At 39.3% G+C, this 22,586-nt stretch overlaps 1 protein-coding gene and 1 long non-coding RNA gene across 39 annotated transcripts in view; one reads left to right on the top strand and one right to left on the bottom strand.

The window, feature by feature from the left end:
* Positions 1–22,586, top strand: part of DST (dystonin) — a 314,302-nt gene that overhangs the window by 102,995 nt on the left and 188,721 nt on the right. For 36 of the 38 annotated variants that reach the window (XM_039320283.1, XM_039320278.1, XM_039320288.1 and 33 more), the window contains one exon: positions 11,550–11,716. In XM_039320283.1, the coding sequence (XP_039176217.1) occupies positions 11,550–11,716 (167 nt within the window). Of the gene's footprint in view, positions 1–5,418; positions 6,336–11,549; positions 11,717–22,586 lie in introns of those variants that run through there. The other 2 variants (XM_039320292.1, XM_039320308.1) reach the window with 2 other exon arrangements.
* LOC120297556 lies at positions 1,505–5,988 on the bottom strand. Its single transcript, XR_005553838.1, has 3 exons — positions 5,889–5,988; positions 3,168–3,260; positions 1,505–1,759 (listed from the first exon to the last, which is right to left on the bottom strand). It is a non-coding gene; the product is annotated as an uncharacterized LOC120297556 (long non-coding RNA).

Genomic DNA, 22,586 nt, shown 5'->3' on the forward strand with positions numbered 1-22,586 from the left:
TTCAATAGTAGCAAGATTGAAACTTTACCTGCTGGTGTCATTCAGCTAATAGTGGCAATTAGCCTGGTATTGGACAAGAGGTGTTTGGAAGGCAACTTCAGTGATAGAATTCTGTTAGACTGCAGTTTGAAAGGACAGCTTATGCATAACCTTTGAAATGGTATATTTTGCTTTCTCTTTATATGGTCTCTTACCATGTATTCTCTCAATGTTTGCTTTATTACAATAGACCTCAACTTACGAATGTAATGGAGCCTGCCCATTTTTGCCACAAGTCATGACAGTACTTAAGTGAGGTGACCAAATGATTGCCTCAGTTAACAACCCCAATCTCAGCTTTCTCTGTTGCAGTAGTTAAATCAGAGCATGCGGTATCTCAGGATGGGGGAGATCCTGGCCTGCACTTAGCCCAGGCCTGCACTGCAGCACCTCCCCAGCTTACACGTGGCCTGCCCTGAGCCTCCTGGGGTCTCCCCCATCCCCTAAATCGTCCTGTGCTCTACTTCCCTCCCCTTGTTTTCCTGAAGGTGTGGAAAGGAGGCTGTGTTCAGGAAGGAGACGCGGCCGATCTGCTCCTCGGCCTCCCTATACAGTGGAGGTTGCACGGTGCTATGCTGCATGTGGGCAGCAGAGACCAGAATTGGCAGAGGCCAGAATTGGGTAGGAAGGCCATTTAGTGGAGCAACAGCTTCCTCAAAGATCTGCCAAAGAGAAAATTATATTTAACAGAATAACAGAGTTGGAAGGGACCTTGGAGGTCTTCTAGTCCAACCCCCTGTTCAAGCAGAAAACCTTATACCAGTGATGGCAAACCTTTTAGAGACCGAGTGCCCAAAAACTGGCCCCTCCCCCACTCCACCCCCTGCCCTTCCCCCGCTCTGCCCCCCCATTTCCCACCCCGCCTGCCCGCAGGGTCACTCACCGCCTCCAGGGCCTGCCACAGATCACCCAGGTAGCCCAGCAGTGCTATAGTGGCCACACCCTCTGCCTGCGCCCTGCAGCATTAACTGTGCACGATGGGGCGTGAGGGCAGAATCTTGTCTACGCTGCCTGGCTGCCATGTCCTTGGCTGCGCGTGGGCCATGCTCAGGGGTGACTCTCCTTCAGGGGGGCTGCTGGAGAGGAGGGGGTCATGGGGGAGGCGAGGCTAGGGCAACAGCACGTGTGCCCACAGAGAGGGCAAGTGCCACCTCTGGCACCCATGCCACAGGTTCGCCACCACTGCCTTAGACCATTTCAGACAAATGGCTGTCCAATCTTTTCTTAAAAGGCTCCAGTGATGGAGCACCCAAAAATGTAATGTGAATTCTTTAACATTATATTAAATGTGATTAAATTTCATTGTTTATTTGATATACATCCCTCCTTCTTATATTGACCTCAAGGTAGTGTACAAAGCACTCCTTTCTCCGATTTTTCCTCACGGTAACAACAAAATTGTGACATAGTTTGGGCTGAGAAAGAGAGGGTGGTTTCCCTTGGCTTAGGTTGGGTAAACCTGGATTTCCCCAGTGGAAGTCCCAAACCTTAACAATTACAAACGATTGTTCTTAATTTACATGTTTAATGTTCTCCTTACCTCACAATAAAAATTACTAATTGGTGGCATTTTTGTAGAACCCCAAAATCTGAGGTCTCAAGATTTGCCTGTCTGATTGAGTACATAAAAAGTTCTGTCCATTAGAGGAATCCTGTGTCTCTGTTGTCATTGATAGATCGCTTCCTGATGAGTGAATCCTGATTCCTGGCCAGGATAAACCTGTGCAAGAGAGGAGAAATGCTAAATTGCTTGATGTAATTGCTCAATTGCTTGTTTCTGATGATATGCTTGGGCAATTTCTTACAACTTTTGTTAGTAATATTTTCAGTGTCCTGATTTCCAGACTATTAATAGCATTAATTCTAGATGCCCTGCTCCTTTTTGTGATGGGAGGTCAGGTCCTTTAGCTTACTAAGCGGGGGGGGGGGGGGTATCAGCTGCAACCAAGTGGAATAATTTTTGAGACTGTTATTGTGAATGAAATAATGAAAACCCAGTTGAACTGCTTGCCAATCAAAAAAGACTTAGACATTTTCCTCTGTTGCATCCATACACAATAGGGCATCATTGCATTTCTCTGCTGTGCATCATCTTTTCCCTTCTGCACTCTGCAGCATTTTTTTTAGCAGATTGTTGAGGGAGAGAACTGGAATAGTTGGGAGCAAGGTCTGAAAAAAAAGGTGTCTTTCTTTGTGGTGCAGTTCTGTCTAAATTTGGTCTCCAGTATTGATGCACGCCATAAGGATCTAACTTTGGTAGCTGCTCATCCTGCTATAATGGATTCTTTGGGGGATCTAGATCTCAAAGATGTGAGCGTGGAGAGGATATGTAGAAAATGAGAGTTCTAGAGTGGGTATGTAGATTTTGACCTTCATTTTTTTTTTTTTTTTTTGGTTTATTGAGTCATCCAAGATGGGTATAATTCCTAGTCAAGATAAATGATCAGTGCTTCCTTGAAAGAGAGGGTTTTCTCTCCATTCTATAAAGGAGAAAAGCAATAGTTTTTTATTGAATAAACTGTCATGTAACCTGGGCATTTGTACATTTATAAGCTATCATATATTTAGCCAGGCTGCTAACTATGCAAGGTGCAGGAACCATACAATGCCTGTACTGAAAGTTTTGCACTGGTTGGCAGTTGGCTATTGTGCCCAATATGTTGGCATTGACTTTTTAAGCCCTGAGTAGCTTAGATTCTGACCTTTCTATGAGTTTGTATCTCCTCTTATGAAGCTGTGCCGTTGTTAAGGTCAACAGGAAGGGTTCTTTTAATGTATGGTTTAGGTCTCATCTTTCTGGCATTCCCTTGGGAGATATGCTTGATCCCTACTCTCTCAACTCTTTTGCCAGGATTTGAACTGTTAGTATGATTTCAGTAATTATTTTATTGCTGTTCTAACATATATTTGCAAACTGTTTTTATTAAAAATTGTGTTACATTTTGCTAGCCGCTTTGAACATTGCCAGAACAAAACTAGGCTGTGCATCTAATAGGAAAATCATAAAAAAATACATAAATGGGCACTTTAAGTAAGTGGCAAAATGTTTTCAATCGAGATAAAATCATCCCCAGATGTTGAGTTTGAGAATTCCTAGTATAGATTATAAATCAGGAATTTATACTGACTTTTTGAGTCTTCCTGTTGAAGTTACTGTTTTTTGTGTTTGAAAGATGAATAGTGGAAGTGAGAGCGCTGGACGTGACACGTGTTCAATTAATCTGGAACAAAGAATAATAGAATATATTGTACATGTGTACATAATAGTACTTATTGTAAATTGGGAATGGCAGCTTTGTCTCACTAGAAAGCAATGGAGAATCCTGCCAGTTTAGCTGCAAATTACAGAAGCAAAAGCTTGATATTTTTTCTAAAGGGAAGCCGATTTGATGCACCAAGGGAGTCTTACTCCTGTTGGCTTTAGCATGGAATGATAGTTCCATTTATACTTTAAACAGGCAGAGGTAAAGAGACTATAAATATATAACTGTCAACTCCATCCTGTTTGCTGTTTCAGTTCCTGAGCTCCTAAGTTTCTGTTACAGATCAGAAGAGCACATTCCTGGGCAGACCATTTTGTCTGTCTATAAAATATTTTCTTACTTCTTTGCTTCACTTCTTCCTCCCAATCCCTTAGAATGAGACATTAAATGAACTGGGAAGTGATGGCCTCTTCCTCGCCTCCTAAGGATTACATATTCCCATTTTATTCCTTGTCTACAAAGTAAAACCTTCTGATTAACCTGTATTTTTTAAGAGTCCACTTATATTATAAATAAAAAATATTCTGGGAAAAAATTCTAGTATTATGATTCTTCTTTGAATAATAATAGTATCTTCCTATTATTTTTAGAGTATTGAAGAAATAGAAGTGTTCAGCAAGAAAAAACACTTTTCATTTCTGAGCAATTTTCATTCATTTTTTGATTCGCTGAAGTGGGGTTTCTTCTCTTAATTTTCTATACACACAGTTTTTTTTTCAGATAGCTTACAATATGTATCTTAGTATTTGGTTTAGTCTTTAGTGTTGGATATTAAATGAAGTAATGACATATACCATTATGTAGCAATAGCATATACCGCTTCATAGTGCTTTACAGCCCTCTATAAGTGGTTTACAGAGTCCGCTTATTGCCACTCCAAAAATATAGATATAATTTTTGTATTTTTTCTCTTTATCAAGTCACTATATTGATATTACTGTTACTGTACAGAATATTTGGTACAAGCTAGAAGGCTCCAAAATATTCACAATATGACTGTTGTGAATATTTGGGCCCTCATTTTTTTTCCATTATGCATTTTGTAAATTACATTAAGCAGTGATGATGAATTTTTAGGGTGACCCATTCAGTCTTCATATATTGTGTGGTTTGATCCTCATTTATTCTGTCGATATGACTAAACCAATTCAGTGTTCTTCTTTTGTACTGATCGATTATGCTTCTATCCAGTGCACATTCGTTCAGTACTCATTCATACTTTTACTTGCCTCTGCCTGCTTTATCATACACATTTATCTGTTGTGTTGCATTCAACATATTTTTATGTTGCTCCTGACATACCTCAAAAATGCTCATGTTATTCTGTGAAAGGTAGGACTTCTAATGTAGAGAATACCTTGCCAGATGAACTTAACTTAACCAGACTAAAAAGTATGAGATTGTGAATTCAAGTCCTGCCTTAGCCATGAAAGCCAGTTAGGTGACTTTATGGCCAGTCACTCTTTCTGTTAGCCCAACCCATTTCACAGGGTGGTTGTTGTCAGGAAAATCGAAAGAGGGAGGTGTGCTGGGTATAGTATGTTCACCATCTTGAGTTATTTGTGAAAATAATAAATACGGGATACAAATAAGTAAAATACTGGGGCACTAAACTACAAGGAGGTACTTTCAGTGCCCTGAAACATATTCAGGATACAACTAATTTTCTAAACCTTGCATATGGTATTATTTTCTTGCAGAAGTTTGGACCACAGTCAGATATTAAAATCCTTTTGTCTGGACTCTCATTAAGTACTTTCTTAATCTTCACATTTTTAAAAATTCCTTGGAGGGGAAAAAATCTATTATTATCTCACATTATTAACAATGATCAGGTTTTATAAGTTATCTTTTGAATCAAGTCTTTTTATATATGGTGGCATTTGCTCTTGAACTCAAATGCTGGTTAAGAGCTTCAAACTGGTTTTGGCTTTTTGTTTCAGTTCGTAGTGAGATAAAGTTCAGTTCTACACAGAACCTTTTATTGCTGATATATATTATGTCATTTCTGCAGAATGCTGTTGGCATTCCAGTTTAGTGCTGAGGCTGTGATGTTTGCTTAAGAGGATTGGTGGCCAGAAATAAGCCTTAGTGTCTAATCAGACACAGGCCCAGCCTGGGAACAGTGCCACAATATTTATTGCGTATGCATTTCTCATAAGCAAGATGGCTACATCCTGAGGACGGGGTTGCAGGCTAAAAGATAATCAGGCTATTAGCAGAAAGTCTGTATCTATCTGGAAACATTTATGTTCAGGTCAGCCTAATGAAAAGGCAACATCTGGGGAGCTGTGAGACATTCTGAACCAAATGGGGAATCTCTATGGATGTGTCAGGACTGACAAAGAAGAAAAGAGTTTGGATCCTGCAAGAACTCCTTTACGTCCTCCAAAACGGTCTCCTGAAAAAAAGTTCTTAGCGAGAAGTGCTCGAAGGAGATGGGAAGAAAAGCCCCCTGAAAAGAGTAAGAAAAAAAGTGGAAAAGAAGAAAGCAAAACAAAGATTTCTACAGAGGGAGCCAAATATTCCCAGGAAGTGTCATTGGATAAGTCTGTTACACGGAAGTTTTTGACGGAAAGAACTGACCGGTTTGTGAGTAGCAAAGTTGCAGTTGATCTTCTTAAAACAGAAGCCATCAGTGATTCATGCACGAGAGATGATGCTTGTAAAAGAACTGTTGGTGAGGCAGAAGTGAAAGGAAAAACGTTGCTGAAAGAAATAGGGATAAATCCAGAAAAAAAGGAGAGGGAATATTTCTCTGATGGGAACCTGAGACAGTTAGCATTCCAAAAAAACAAAGAACTGCTTCATTTGAAAAAAGAGCCCAAGTCAAGCAAACAGCCTGGAGATAATGCATTAAACAAAGATCATTTTAGAACTGTGGGGGATGCCTCAGAATGGAAAAACAAATACAATTTGCATCTATTGGAATTTCACGCTCAGAAATGTTCACAGCAAGTATATCCTTATTCTGAAGCTTTGCCTTTTTCAGTGGAAAATGCAACTTCCACCATTTTACACAACAGGAGCAAGGTAAATATGCTGCAGAATTAACCCAGTATAAAGTGACAGGCAAACATAGAAAATAACAAAGACTTGAATATTTAATTTGAGTTAGCAAAACTTTTGTTGGCTGTTGCAGGCTGAACATTCCATCAAATTAAAAATCCTAATTGTAGTGTTTTACTGAGATTTGGAAAAATTGTTCCAATGCATTTTTTTATATTTTGAAAAATAGCCACATGAATATTTTTGAGAAGGCCCCTCTTAAAAATAGTTACCTTGAATATTTTTCAACTAAATTGTGTTTACTGAGCTTATTGGATGCATTGTTTTACATAAGGGAGTACAGTGCAAAAGCTGTGCACCCCAAATTTGTGTAAGTTTCAGTTCTGAGGGGATTTTGGCTATGCTGTTGTTACCATCTCATTAAGCTTCATATTTATTTGTTCATCACATTTTGATTAAAAAAAAAAACCCATCTCCCTTAGAATGAGAGTAGAGTAGCACGCAGGGCTTGCTGTCATATGTAACCTATATATGAAAGGAAGATTAAGGTTTTGGTTCCCCAATGTGCATTTTTAAATGACTTTTTTTTTCTTAAATTTGACAACAATATGCTAATGGATAAGCTTTTTTTCCTTCTTGTCAAACTTCCATTTATTAAATAATATAAAATTCAATGTTTTCTTCCTCTGAAGTAAACCGTAATACATTTTTTTTTCATATGTGCTCATTCAATTATTCTTGTACTGTTAGCTTTTAGGCACAAAACACTGAAGTGAATGTACTTTGTGCAATAGTTACGTGTATTTAATTCCAAGATGAGAAATACCCTGTTCCTGAATGGACACAACAAAAGCAACACAAAACCCCCTCACTTCTTCAGTCATATACATTTTTTGTTTCAAGCCATCTCTCTCTTTTTCAGCATGGTCTTTTCCTACAAAGTAAATACCTTGGGCTTGGCCTTTGTATAGAGCCATTCCTTCTGTACTTTGCTCCAAAGATCTGAGCTGAATCATGTCCATGTGACTTAACCCTTGCCCAAGTGATACCTGAAACTGAATCCTGTCTCAGTCTCAGGGCAGTAGTGAATTAGTGCATGGTTTTATGATGAAGTGATCAAAGGGCAAAGATTTATGAATGTGTTTAAACTACCCTTCAGATACCTCTTGAGTTGCAAAGTGCATCCTGAATGCTTGTGCCTTGTCAACTGTATCCGTTAGTAACATGTACAGCATTTTCCTGTGGCGAGAGAAACTTTTTTTTTTTTTATCCTTTTGCTTCAGGATAAGTCAGAGGGGATTATAGAATTAGAATCATGGAATGTAAAGATTGGAAGGAATCTTGGGGATCACAAAATCCAACCCACTGCCAAGTGCACACTTACACATTTACACTTAACACTTACCATGCTTAGAGCATCCCCAAGAATGGCTTACTACAGTGTTTCCCAAACTTGACAATTTTAAGGCATGAGGACTTCAACTCCCAGAATTCCACAGCCAGCAACGCTGGCTGTGGAATTCTGGGAGTTGAAGTCCACATGCCTTAAAATTGTCAAGTTTGGGAAACACTGACTTACTAGTTTCTGCTGAAAATGAGAGTCCATCATCTCCCATAGTAATCTGCCACACTGTTGAACAGCTGTTGCCACTAGGAAGTGCTTCTCTGTGTTTCTGAGATTTCTGTTGGACCTTGCTACCCAACAGATGAGCTATTATTGCTGTCCTCAAGATTATAATTTAATCATGTGCCTCCCAGATTTCCATGGCGGAACCCCCCCCTCCAATGTTTCAAGTAGCTTATCAGAATCATGCTTGTTAAAAGAAAACAATCTCCTTTTCAAATCTCTCTCATAGGCCTAGCTCCCAATAAATAAGCTAGGAGAAAGATTATGTTAAGGAACCAGAAAGAAATATATAAAGGATCACTTATGCAAAAGAATTAATTTTTTGTTTTGTTACTGTTGTGGCTTTTGATGAGTTGAGAGAGGGAAGAGAGCTGAAGCCAGTCAAATATATCAGCAAAAGGCAGGGCTTTGTTTAATTCTTCTAATCTAACCAATTGTTCGCAGACATATTTCCTTCTCTCCCATAAATCTGTGGGACTAGGGAGGGTAGGAAAAGAAAAGCTAGAGTTTAATTCCTCACCCAGCTTTCTTCTCCTCCTCCCCCCCCCCCAATCCCTTGCTTGGAGCATCGTTTTGGATAGAGTACAAAAATGTAAGAATTCTGGAGGTAGAAAGAGAGCAATGGTTTTTCTACCTGTGAAGGAATATGGTCTAATGCAGTGGTTCTCAACCTGTGGGTCAGGACCCCATTTGGGGTCGAACGACCATTTCACGGGGGTTGCCAAACAACACAGTCCGCCATTTTTTCCCCCTTTTCCTTAGCTGTGCTACTCCCTTTTATTCTATTGGCTTTTGAAAGCCAGTAAAATAGACTCTCTTAAATAGAGTCTAATTCTATTGGCTTTCAAAAGCCAATAGGAATTGTCAAGGCTGTCTCTGCCCTGCTGAGCCCGCCAAAAGTCCCATTCTGCAAACGGTGCTGCACCAGTTGAATAGTCCTCAACTTACAACCGGTTGAATAGTCCTCGACTTACGACCGGTTGGGGGGGGGGGTCACAGCATTAAAAAGGTTGAGAACCACTGGTCTAATGTGATTCTCCTGCGTTTTCCATTTGCTGTTGGTGGTCAGTGGTGGAAGACCTGGTTTTAATTGTATGAAGTTCTGATGATCATCTTCCATTGTATGAAAGAAGATGAAAGATGATCCCTGTGCATTGAAGACTGTTGTAGGGGTGAGAACGAAGAGTAGTGTAGCGACATTTGGAAATGCAGTCCACTTCATGAGCTTGGGCTTGGAACCCTAATAAATCTTTAGCAACTACAGTTTAAATTCAGATTCCTTTATTTTGTTTTGTGTTGCTGGTGCATCATATTTCCCTGACTCAATGCAGAGGTAACTGACAGTCTTGAGAATTCCGCTGCTTCCAAAAGTCACTTATGAAGAGGAAGCAATTGTGCACTGGTTCTTCTGTGTTGTTTCTGATATACTGTACACAGTTGTTGAAAGTCATTCAATTGTAAAGTATGCCAAAGGTTTAGTCCATTTCTTACTGCAGTGAGCAGTAAAGAAGATGCTTCTTTCAGTTCAGATTTTGTCAGAATATAGGGGAATGGTTATGCTGTTAACTATATTAAAAAGGCATAAGGGAGAAATTTCCTGACAGTTAGAACAATTAACCAGTGGAACAACCTGCCTCCAGAAGTTGTGAATGCTCCAACACTGGAAGTTTTTAAGAAGAGACTAGACAGCCATTTGTCTAAAATGTTGTAGGGTTTCCTGCCTGAGCAGGGGGTTGGACTAGATGATCTTCAAGGTCCCTTCCAACTATTGTTGTTGTTGTTATTATTATTACTACTACTACATATAACCAAACTAGCTCCCTAAAACTGATTTAGACATTTTGTATTTGATCATCCTTCCTATAGCAAAGATTGTGTATTTCTAAATACATGTTAGGGAGTGAGAAAGAGGAAAGAATTGTTGTTGTTATTGTTGTTCACTTTTGATGCTTGCCAGAGGTTAAATCTCCCTGTTCACATAAAGGTAAAAGTAAATCATCTTTAAGGGAAGTTTGACTTCTCATAACTTAGTCATGCAACTTTCTTGGCATCAGAACAGAAATGATTTGTCCTTGTCTTTTGGAGGGCTGCTATTACAATTTGTCCATCTAGCCTTCAATCCTAACTTTCCTAGTAATCTTCCACCTAAACACTAACCTAATCTATTGGAGATCAGTTGTAGTCTTCTAAGTGCTGTCACTTAGCAGATAAAAAATTAAAACCTTAAAAAAACATTTTAATGTAATTTTTCTCCTGTTCTGTTAGCCGCTGCAGGCTGAAAGCTTTGAAGTGATCCTATTTTTTCCAATGAGAAATCCTCCTGAATATTTTAAAGCAGTAAAATCTCTACAGACAAATGACCTATTTCTTAGCTACATATTTCAGAATCCCCTTTTCTTTCATCTTCAAAGGACTTCATTTGAACCATTGAAAATAATGGTGTTCTTACGCTATCATCAAAAGATGCTATAAAAACTTGAGGGGTGGGTGGAGTGGTTCACTCTGGTTTTCTAAAAAGACAGGAAATTACTACCCAAAAATATTTTTCTACTTCATGTTATCATATATTGTTGGCACTGTTCCAATTGCCTTGCTCTCACAAGATAATGTTCCAGTACATTCTTTAGGCCTACTGCTCCTTGTTATTATTTGTTCTTATGCCCTAATGTATTTTATCTTAATTGTGCTCTTAAATTAGGTGACAAAAAATAGGGGGATTTCATTGTGCTTTCCATCTGATGGAAACATCAGCTTAGGGGCCATCTGTTGATAATAATAAAAATGCATATACCATTTGACTCCTAGTGACTATCCACCCAGGAATAGACTTGAATTAATACATTTCCGTACTACACCATTCCTCGTTTAGTGACCATCTCAGTTAGTGACTGTTTGCAAATACAGCACTAATAAACTGTGATTAAAAAATTCATTTTCTGACCAAATTTGGTGCATCTGACAACAATGCATGCCAGAGTCGGAGTAACAATAGAGAATAACTTAACTTTATCTGAATGAGACAGCCGCAACCTGTGTTCTTCGCAGCATCTGTATCTTGAGCTTTGCTGTGTTTTCTTAACAACAATTTTCCTTAATGGCTTGGTTCCTGGAACAGAACTTGGTCACTAAATGAAGAGTATGCCTATACAGTAGAGTGGAGGCTCTTGATTCAGTTCTGTTACATTACAAGGCTTCTTGCTAAGGTGAAGATGATGATGTTATCCATTCAATCGGGTTCGATTCTTGGGGATTCTGTGGGCCAGGTGTCTCCATGCCTTCTGATCTTGCACTACTTCTTTGAGTTGTTCTATGCTGTGGCTTGGGTCAGCTTTGATGGTGTCCAGCCATCATGTGCTTTGGTGGTTTGCTTTCCTTTTAACATTAACTCTTCCAGGTATAACTGCTTTCTCGAGGAAATCTTGCAAAGGTATCTGTGCCATTTGGAGATTTTATCCCAAATAACTTGGAGTTATTTCAGCTCTTCAATAGTAATGTTATTTTCTCGACTCTAATATTAGTGGAGTGGGGAAAACATGAGGTGTGGCTGATTGTATTGCTATTAATCATTTTATGCTGTATTCACTTGACTGATTTATCCTATTTTCATACAGATTTCTGATATCCATGTTACTGGAGAGTCAGAGGATATGTCTGCTAAAGAGCGATTGCTTCTTTGGACGCAACAGATAACAGAAGGTTATGCTGGAGTTCGTTGTGAAAACTTCACTACCTGTTGGCGAGATGGGAGATTATTTAATGCCATCATTCATAAATACAGGTATTTGCACTTTTGTTTGTCATAAATACAGGTATTTGCACTTTTGGAAATAATTATTCTGAGGAATTAGAAAGTTGGAAAGATTCATCATTAAACTTGAGGTCTGTTTGGTAAAGCATGCATCATACATTGTAGCAATTAGACCAGCGGTCCCCAATTTTTGTGTCTTGGCGGCCCAGCTGGGGGGGGGAGAGGGAAATTGGGCCGTGCGAGCAGAGGGCTGATGTGCATGCGGGAGCAGTGGGCTGGCGTGCACATGCATGTACTTGCAACTCAACTTGCGCAAGTTGAGCTGTGCACACACACCAGCCTGCTTGGCACTCATGTTGAGCTGCATGCATTTGCTTGCTGCAGCCTGCTGCTTGCGCTGACCAGTTCCAATTAGGCCATGGCCCAGTAGTGGGCTGCAGCCTGGGGGTTGGGGATCTCTGAATTAGACAATGGTCTTTTGGAATCAAAGAGGTAATCTTCTTGGCAGTCCAGCTGGGGGGGGGGAAGAGGGGAACCGGGCCATGCAAGTGGAGGGCTGATGTGCAGGTTCATGCACTTGCAACTCAAGTGTTTGCGCATGTGTTGACATCAAGACTCTGATGTCATATTTACAGGTTACATTATTTGGAATTTGCCTTCCTGGGCCTTGATATTGTTGTCCAAACATGGGTCAAATACTCAGCAAAAACATTTAAAAATGTATAATATCAAGATATTGGACGTATTATAATGAAACCACATTTTAACAGACCATTTGGGGTGGAGGAAACCTGTTAAACCTAAATATTCATTAAATTTGAAAGTGCGTTACAGCTTTGATTTATTGTATTTACTATATTTGATTTGTGTCATGAAGCCATAGTGTAAGGCATATTGTAGAATTAAGGTAAAATTTATCTACATTTAAATGCCTTGTTTATACTTCTTGAGATGCAAAAAAAATTGTGTGTGTGTGTGTGTTTTTTTTTTTTTTTTGCAAGATGTGGCCTATTTATATAGAGCTTTAGTCACATCCAAAATCTGCTAAACAGGAGTGAATTAAATCAAGGTTTCATGATAGTTTATCTAAGAAACTCACCTTCCAATTTTATTTATGCATTTTTAAAGTACGACTCACGGTCTTTAAGGATACATTTGAGAATTTTTGAGCAATGTCTAATGTTCAGAAGCCAGAGAGGCAGCTCAAAGAGTGCTCACTAGTTGAGAAAATTGGGCTGTCAGGATCAAGTGACCTCTAAAAATCTTTCCTGTGATTTTTAATAGAGATAAACATGACTCTGAGTTAAAAGACTCAGGGGGAACTGAAGACATTCCTGGAGGCTGAGATCACAGTGGCTGTTTCCTTGTCATCAGATGACAGGATAACAGAGATCATGTTCCCAGATGTGAGAAACTTTTAAAATACTGGTAGCTTGTCAAGTGTTTTGTAGGGGAAGGAGCAAGCCAAACTCTTTATTTATAATGAGTGGAAGGAGCAGAAAAGGTGAAACAAGTTAACATTTGTTGATCTCTACATGACTTTCCCTTTCTCCTTGTAAGGGTTACACTGCGGAGGAACTGCAAGACTTGGCATTTAAGTTTAGTCTATGAATGGATTAAGTTGGGCTCCCATGCGTTTGATGCATTAGAAAGTGTTTCTTGAATAAATGTGTTAGCCTGTCTTTTTTAATTTTCACTTTTATGTGTATGTTTAGATTAGATAATTGCTTTCAGAAAATTGCTGGGGGCTATATTTATTGCTGAAGCCAACAGAAATTCCTTCCTGAACTAGTTAGTTATTTTGTCTCCCTGGTTGTTGTTGTTTTTATCTATTCCTTTAGCTATATCTCCAAAATTATAAATGTTAAATAAAATCTTACATAGCACCTCTGAAGAATTGAAAGGGTTGTAGCAAAGTTACTGATTTTATAAAGGCAGAATAGAAATTCGCACTAAATGTGTTTGTAATAAGTAAGTCACTGGCAGAACATAATAAAATAGCAAATTGCTAACATGCATCAGGTGTGTTTTTTATCTAGGGATAAAGTTTTATAGTAGTATTTGAAGTTCAACTTCATTAAACAGGTTTTGGTATTGCAAAACATGTATAACCTGTTGCCATGGGTCTTCTGTAATGGATTTATCTGTCTTCCCGTTGAATTGGAGCAGCAGGTTATTGGTAGCATTCAATTCAGTCATTTTATGTTATTTTTGTATGGGTGCAGTTCTGTCCCATCTTAAATACTTGATTGAGATGGAGTAGGAAAAGACAAAACATATTTACTTCCCAAAAAGTTAAAAGTGCATTTTTATGGAAGCTTTTTTTCATTGTTCATTTTTATACAATGCTCTTATATATGTTTCCTCAGAAATCAATGAGATTTTTGGGTTACATCTTGATATTTTTTTTAAATATATAAAATAAGTTAAATTAGGATAAAATTTCTAGAACTGATAATATTTAGAAAGTCAATTTAATATTTGTATATAATTTGTTGGCACAACTTGGGCTCCTCTTAGGAATGGTATACTCTAAAGATAATTATCCTATTTCAATATAGTATTGGTTCATATTAGTAGCCGTGCTGCAACATCATAACAAAATACAAAAAGACCCCGTGTATCTTCAGAAAGCATACAGTTTTAATCAAATAAGACCACATTGTACCTCTCCAGGAATTTCCTTGTCTTATTGTTTCAGTTCCAATAATCCAGGTACTGAACAGCAAATAAAATTTTGGGGTTTCCTTACAAATAAGTGAAATTGCTTCTAAGTAAATGTGTGTAGAACAGTCAACATACAGAAAATGTTTTTGGATGTTTAAGGGCAATTAAGAGAAATTAGGTAAGCTGCACCAAAAGATATGAATCATAGTATGTTTGTCAAGTTTTATTGTGACCCTGATTTTTTTTGCCGGGGAGAGTATGTTCTTCCTGATCCTCTTAGAACTCATAGTTACTCTTAATACCATCAATCATGGTAGCTTTCTGGATTGCTTGTGAAAAGTAGGAGAAGGAGACACAGTGTTAAGAAGGGTTCAGTTCCTCCCCCTGTCAGCAGGGAGAGTGAAGAGAGCTTGCATTAATGTTCTCTTCCTTCTGACGTTTGCAGGATTCATTTCACTTTTCTTCTACATGGAAAAGATCATTCTATTCAGTTTCAATAAATATTGATCTCCACGACTTGTCTGAATTAGTTCAATCAAGCTTTGGTTTGTACACTAGTTGGTAGTTCCTATTGAATGCCTTACAATAGTAACTTGTGCCCTCATGAACTCTAGGATAGACTACTATTATGTACTCTACATTTGTTCTGCCTTTGGAGGCTATTTTGAAGTTACAGTTAGTGTGAAATGATTTGTCCTCTATAGCTACTTAACTCTGATATTGTGGATGTTCAATTAGCTTCCAGTAGGATTCTGAATACAATTCAGATTGTTGGTTTTGAACTATAAAGTACTTTTCGGCTTGACTCCAGATATCTCCAGGACAGTCTTCTTTAAATAGAACAAACCAGTTCTGACTGCACATGTCATCTAAGAATATTAAGAATTTCCCCTAGGTATGAAGTTTAGGAGAGAGGAGACCAGTAGGGAGATACTTGGTCATAGGAAAAAGACTACACAAGAGATTTAACTAGCATCCTCTGTGTGGATTTTTTAAAAAGGAAGTTAAGATACAGCTGTTCTCCAGAGTATTTCATTTGAGAGAACTGTTACTTGGCTTATAAATATTAGGAACAATGATAGTTTTATCTCTTTGATTAATTTTATCTTTTTCTTTTTATTGATATTTTAACTTTAATACTGCAAAGCCCAGGAGACATTGAGAAGTTTAATAATATATAAAATTTTAAATAAATGCAATAGTTGGGGTCAAGAAATTCTGGAGCCGGGCCTCTCCCTTTACTGATCTCTAGGCAAAAAGATAATGTTCACTTTAGCAAAAGAGAACATTCATTCCAAACATCAGCCTTTTAAAAATTATTTCCTTGCCTTTTTAAAATTTTCATATTTCTCCAAAGCCATAAAAATAGGCATTTATGTTGAAAAGATGGATATTAATATAACATTTATGATCACAATTGATAATTGGGGATGTGTGTATGAATAAAACAAATAAGAAATACTATCCTCATAGCCATATTTGTAATAATTATTGTTAATAGGGAGAGGGCATAGCTGTAGGGTGGTAGATGATTGTAACAGAATAACAGAGTGGAAAGCGAGTCTTCCGGTCCAACCCCTCTATTCAAGCAGGAGAGCCTATGTCGTTTCAGACAAATGGTTGTCCAGTCTCTTTTTTCGGGTCTGATTATTTATTTTGAAGCTCAGGAAAGAAGCAGATAGGCCCTCAACAGAACATAACGAGTAATTCATTAATTATAACATAATAACAATTAACATAATTTTCATAATTTCAAACCAGAAATGAAAACTATGTCAGAATAGCAGAATTGGAAAAGACCTGGGAAGTCTTCTAATTCAATCCTGTGTTCAAGCAGAAACCTTATACTATTTCAGACAAATGGCTGTCTAATTTCTTCTTAAACATCTCTAGTGATGGAGCACACACAATTTCTGAAGGCAAACCACTGATTAATTGTTCTCACTGACAGGAAATTTCTCCTTAGTTTTAGGTTGTTTCTCTCCTTGATTAGTTTCCATCCATTGCTTCTTGTCCTGGTGCTTTGGAAAATAGGTTGACCCTCTCTTCTTTGTGGCAACCCTTTAGATATATGAACACTGCTATCATGTCACTCCTTTTTTTCATTAAAGTAGACATGCCCAATTCCTGCAAGTGTTTTTCATATGTTTTATCCTCCTGTCCCCTAACCATCTTTGTTGCTCCCCCCTCCCCCCTCTCTCTCCTTCTCTCTCTCTCCTTCTCTCTCTCTCTCTCTCTCTCTCTCTCTCCTCTCTCTCTTCCTTTCTCTCCAATCTTGTACAGTTTTCAATTGTTTTATGGTGTTGCTTTTGATGGTATCTAGCCATAGTGATTTTTGGCTATTTGCTTCCTTTTTACCACTGACCATTACAAGCATAATTGCTTTTTCCAGTGAGCTTGATCACATGACATGTCCGGAATAGGTAAGATGAAATTTTGTGATTTTTGCTTCCAGGAATATGTTTGGTTTTATATGCTCCTGTACTTGCTTGAGGTCCCAAGCCCAGATAGGGAGAGTTGAAGTAAGATCCGGCGTAAAAACCCTTGTAAAAACCTTACCAGGAAAATATTATGGAAAGGCTTTCAAATGAATCAGGTTGGATTTCCTTCCACCCCTAAAAGTATACGTGTTTACAATTATAGTAGAAAAAGCTAAGCTTAGAAAGATTGAATGCAGAAAAAATACTATTACTGATTATTCCTTTCACTTGAGGATGACGTCTGTATGCAGCAAGTTTGAATAGATTTTACGCACATAGTAAAAATGCACATAGCCTCATGAATATGGAATGAAATATGTCTTGTTTATCAAGGAAAGCTTTTCACCAGTTCTTGTGAAATGTCTGAGCCAGCAGTCAGGAAAAGCGTATAAAAAGAATAAATACCAGCTGTGCAAGTATTTTGTAGTAATAAAAAGAAAAATCGAGGTGCACAGGGGGAAAAAAAGACGCTTATAATAAACTGATTAGCAGCAAGCACACCTGGTCTATTGTGCAGTAGACTTAGCCGGAGACTACAGGAAAGCTATTGAAAAATGTGGGAACATTACAGCAGTAAACAAATAATAAAAAATCCCAGCTCAAGAGACTGCGGATAGATTGCAATTGTATTGAGTAGATGAGAGATTAACTCAGAGCCTTTTGGCTCTGCCGAGAAGCTCTTTGGCTCTTTAGGTTGAGCTTCCGATGAGAACCAGTAGCAATCCCCAAGTAGAGGAAGAGAAGCTATTCAGAAATGGAGATCACGCTTCCCAGATTTTGTGAGGCAAACAGAGCTGTGTGAGCTGCCAGATCCATTAAAACATGGCAGAAGTCAAGGCAAAGAATTTTAGGTGGGGAAAGTTTGCAAGATGCAAGTCTTGCTTTAAGGCAAACAAATCATATATATAGCAGAGGTTTGGTCTGGAACATTGGTTTCATGCCAGCCCACCAGGCAAGGGTTGTACACTCTGTACTGTGGCAATTGTTAAAACATGTTTCAGGCTGTCAAGATCTAACTTGAATACATTCCTCGAGGATAGGAGAAGCAAAGATGCCACCGTTTGCCGCAGCATGTCAGTTGCCTCTAGCTACAAATGGGGAAGAATCAAAATATTACTAAGTGTCAAGCCTTGGATTGCTACAGGATACATTTGAAAGGAAGAAGTCATCTATTATGTGCACCTTCAAGTTTCTGCTTGCTGTTTTTCTACTGTGCAGCTTATTCTTGCTTTTTCTCGGAGCAGGGAAATACTGTAAAAGCTCTGCCCAGGAAGAGAAATTTGGTAAGCTTTGCTTCTAGGTTTCTACTTTTCTGCTGCAGGGGATCACTTAACATTTAAAGTTTTCAAATTGAGAAAAGGAACAGAATTTCAGGTGGAGTCAAGTGGATTTCATACAGTACAACTTGCACTCTGCGTGCTGTAAAATTTTGTGAGTGATGGATCTTGATCCAAAGAATGTTTTAACAACACAGTAAAATAAAGATAATTTAGGAAATATTCCCTTGATGAAAAAGGTTCTTCATTCCCCGCCCCAATATATCCCAGGGAGTATATAAAACTTAAAAGTAGATAACTGGCCAGATCACAATCTTAGCTCTGAAGCTGACCCCCCCCCCAATCAAATTAGACTAGCTTGTGACTTTCTTATGGTGCACTTTGGATCCATCAGAACGATTAAGTTCTGTTTATTCTTTTAAGAGGAATCATGGTATATTGCAAGATAGAAATCCTTTCTACTTGCTGTGGATGTGTGGATATCGGTGAATAAGCTGGCTATTGTGTACTATCAGGAGGTGGTGTCTCTGGTCTTCCTTCTTTAGGGAAAGTTGTTGAAAAAGTGGACTGTAGTTAAAGAGGATCCTGGATTATCTAAATCCATTTCAGTCTCCAGCTGGGATTTAGTATGGAGATAGCTTTGGTTGCACTTCGACATGACCTATGGTGAACCTATGATGGCAGTGATACTATCAACCATGGTGTCCTACTGGACCAGTTGGGGGAACTATTTTAAAGTGGTTCTTCTCCTTCTTTAAGAGCCGGTTTTTATTGTTATTGGCTTGTGGGGACTTGGGCAAGGTCCAAGGGGCCTATTTTGTGGGATAACGCAGGTTTCCTTTTTGTTTATCATCTATATGAAACCTCTGGGTAAGATCATCTGCAGGTCTGTGGTTCTCTGTCCTCAGTATGCTGATGATATCCAATTATAGCAGCTACACAAGTCCTACCAAATGAACCTTGTGAGATTCTGTCTTAGGGCCTTGGGGGCTATTTAAGCCTGGATGGGAAGGAAGTGGATCTGATTAAATCCCTCTCAGACCTCATGGATGTAGACATGAGGGTTACCTAAATATTGGAATAGTTTAGCTTTAATTTTGGATGGGGTTGCACTCCTGGACTCACACCTCCTATTGATGAGCAGGTGACAGTCACCTCACTGGGTGATGTGATCCGTCAGTTTGGGGTGAGATATCATCAATATGTGGACAACACCAGCTCTATATCTCTATCCCAGGCCCCTTGAGTGATGCCATGGATGTCCTATCCCAGTATCTGGGGGTTGCTAAGGACTCCGACTCAATCCTTGCAAGATAGTGAGTATTTGGACCCACCTGGAGACAGGGATCTTCCACCTTTGGTTCTAGATGGGGTGGCACTGCCCCAAATAGACCTAGTGCACAATTTGGGGATCCTCCTGGAGAAGGACCAGCTCCTGCTTGAAAAAGCCATGGCCAGGAGGGCCTTTGCATACCTTCAGATAGTGCACCAGTTGTGCCCATTCCTGGACTGGGAGGCACTGCTCACAGTAATTTATGCCCTTGTAAATTCCAGAATAGAGTACTATAATGTGGGGCTGTCCTTGAAGACTATTTGGAAATTTCAACTAGTGCAGAATGCAGCCGTGCGGATAATAACTGGTGCCAGATATACAGTACATGTACCATCACCCCTGCATGAGCTACACTGGTTACCAGTGTGTTTCCAGATGCAATTCAAGGTTCTGGTGATTACCTACAAAAGCTCTATATGTCTTGGGAACCAGAATACCTGAGGGATCGCCTTCTTCCAAGAGTCTCTACCCATCCAATTAGATCAAATCGGATGGACATGTTGCAAATCACATCAGCCAAAGAATGCCGGCTGGCAGGGACTAGAAAACAAGCTTTTTCTACAGCAGCCCTTGCTCTGTGGAACAGGTTAGCCTTCTGTAAAGCTTTAATGACTGGGTTTACTATCTTTAAATCTTGATAGTTACACCTCCCTCAGTGGAACTTGTATGTAAATTGGGGGTCTTCCTAGAGTTTCATTAAGTGGAAGCTTTGGCCAAGAGAGTCTTGAACAAATCGATCTCACACACCAATTGTATCTTTCCTACATAGGGAGGCCTTTTTATGGTTATCCATGTCTTAGTCAGCACCTGTTTGGATTACTACAATACACTGTACGTGGAACTATTCTTGAAGGCCATACAGAAGGTTCAGGGATGTGTTAGTGTAAGAAGCTATGAGCATATTTGTTTTGCTCACTTAACACCATTAGTTTGCAAACTGCATTAGTGATCAGATGCAATTCTGGGTGCAATTCTAGGTGTTGGTTGTCACCTATCAAGTCCTACATAACTTAGGGCCTAAATATTTATGGATTGCCCCTGCCCATCCAGTAAGATCTGACAGCATTCCCAGTAGATGTGCCTACTGAAATCGATACAATCTCAATTTAGCTATGTTTCCATGAAACTGTGAAGGTTTGGTTCTATAAGCAGCCCCTGAGCAAGGTAGATTCTGAACCTGTTCCCTGCTAAAAAAATTTTTTTTTTACAAGTTATGTGGTTTGTTTTGTTGTTTTTCCCAATGAGAATGCTTGGTAATTTGGGGGGTATATTGTTATTTTAATTTTTCCATTTTGTAAGCTATCTAGAGTTTAATTTGTGATTGAGATGGCCTTTAAGTCTGGATGGAAGGCTGGATGACTAATGACCAATCTTTGATTATTTATTTTACACAATCAGGTTTTATAAGAGGTCATTAAACACAATATTGAAATGAAGAATGGTGATATCATCAGATGTGGGGGAAAGCAGTTGATAGACTACAGTGGACATTTTTAATAAAATTTTGATTAAATACAGATTTGTTCCTTTTAATGAAATTAATAAGAGACACTATAACCATTCTTTCAGCGTTACTATACATGGAGCCAACTATATATTTGTAATGAGGCCTTATGAAACCCATTAATATTTTATTTTTAATTTGATATTGGAACTATTGACCTGCTTCATTTGATAAACAGAAGACAATAGCTGAGGTTGAATACAGACTATTTTTACATTCCCAAGCTGAGGAAATGTTTAACCTGTGTTCATTGACATCAAAATAAATAGGGTTATAAGACTGAGAATTCTAGAAAAAAACACTACTGTATTGAAAACTAGAGAGATATATTGCCAGTGTTAGAGTACTAAGTCAGACAGAGAATATTGTCTGCATACATTTTAATGTATGTATTCAGTTCTCTTAAAATGGCAGTTCCCAATCTATACAAGATTTGGATTTTACCTGTCTGTGTGGTACCAGTGAGATTTAGTCAATAACTCATGTATAAGTGCCAGGTTTATAGAAAGTTTCTTTTGAAAAGTATTTCTTAACCAAGACACCAAGAATTACTGAAAAATTTTACATACATTTTTTATTAGGAAATGGTTGTCCCAAAAGAATGAAGTTTCTTAGATTCTATTTTCTTAATCCATGTGGTTAGATAATCTATAACAGTGGTGGCGAATCTATGGCATGGGTGCCAGAGGCAGCACTCAGAGCCCTCTCTGTGGGCACATGTACCATGCTCCGGAGATGGCAACTGTCCCTCTTCAACCAGCCGCCTGCTAACTCGCCAAGGTCCCATGTGGCTGGATGCATCCCGGCACGGCTGGTTTCCCCCCCTCTCCCGTCCCGTCCCTCCTGGCCTCGCATGCTCTCCTTTTCCTGGGCACGACCCACTGCATCGCCTCCTCAGCTGTCGAGCGGCCATCCAGCTCAGAGGCGGCTTCTTTGAACTGCTGGCGGCAGGCTGCGGAGCCCCAGAATGCACCAGTTGAGGGGCCAGCAGGCTGTGGCTGCTGACGGACACCGTCGGCCCCCATGTGCTCGTAGGCCTCTGTGTGCGGGGGCCAATGGTGTCAAGCAGCAGCCGCCCCAGCCCTTGCCTTGCCCCATGGCAATGGCACCCCCGCCCTGCCTCACCACATCCCGCAGGATGAGCCTCTTGCCTATCGCCCCACCTGCCAGAGACTCCCTGGATCTCTCCCAACTCTGCCCACCCCCCCAGAGGCATCCCTCCCCATGAGCAACATTGAGGTGACCACGCCCACCTTGGCCACACCCACACAATCTGCCATGCCCACCCAGTAGGCCACGCCCATCTGGCACCCGGCGATAAATAAGTGGGCTTTGGGTTGCAGTTTGGGCACTCGGTCTCTAAAAGGTTGGCCATCACTGATCTATAATTTTAAAAGGGCCAAAATCAAACAATATTTGGAAAAAAGATACCTTATTCTGACAATCACAATACAAGCAATTTGTTATGTTTTCTTCCTGCTCTTTCCCTTTATTTGAGTTCATATATTTTCTTTGGCAGGAAATAGGTTTAGTGAGAAATCTGCTATAGAATGACTCGCACTTATAAAGACTGGATAATGCATATTTAGAATAAGTACATCATAGATGTGTTTTTGACATGTATTTTATCATCACTGGA

The sequence above is a fragment of the Crotalus tigris genome, unplaced genomic scaffold, assembly GCF_016545835.1.
Source record: "Crotalus tigris isolate CLP2741 ecotype Arizona unplaced genomic scaffold, ASM1654583v1 scf7180000023635.1308423, whole genome shotgun sequence".
Classification (NCBI taxonomy): domain Eukaryota; kingdom Metazoa; phylum Chordata; class Lepidosauria; order Squamata; family Viperidae; genus Crotalus; species Crotalus tigris.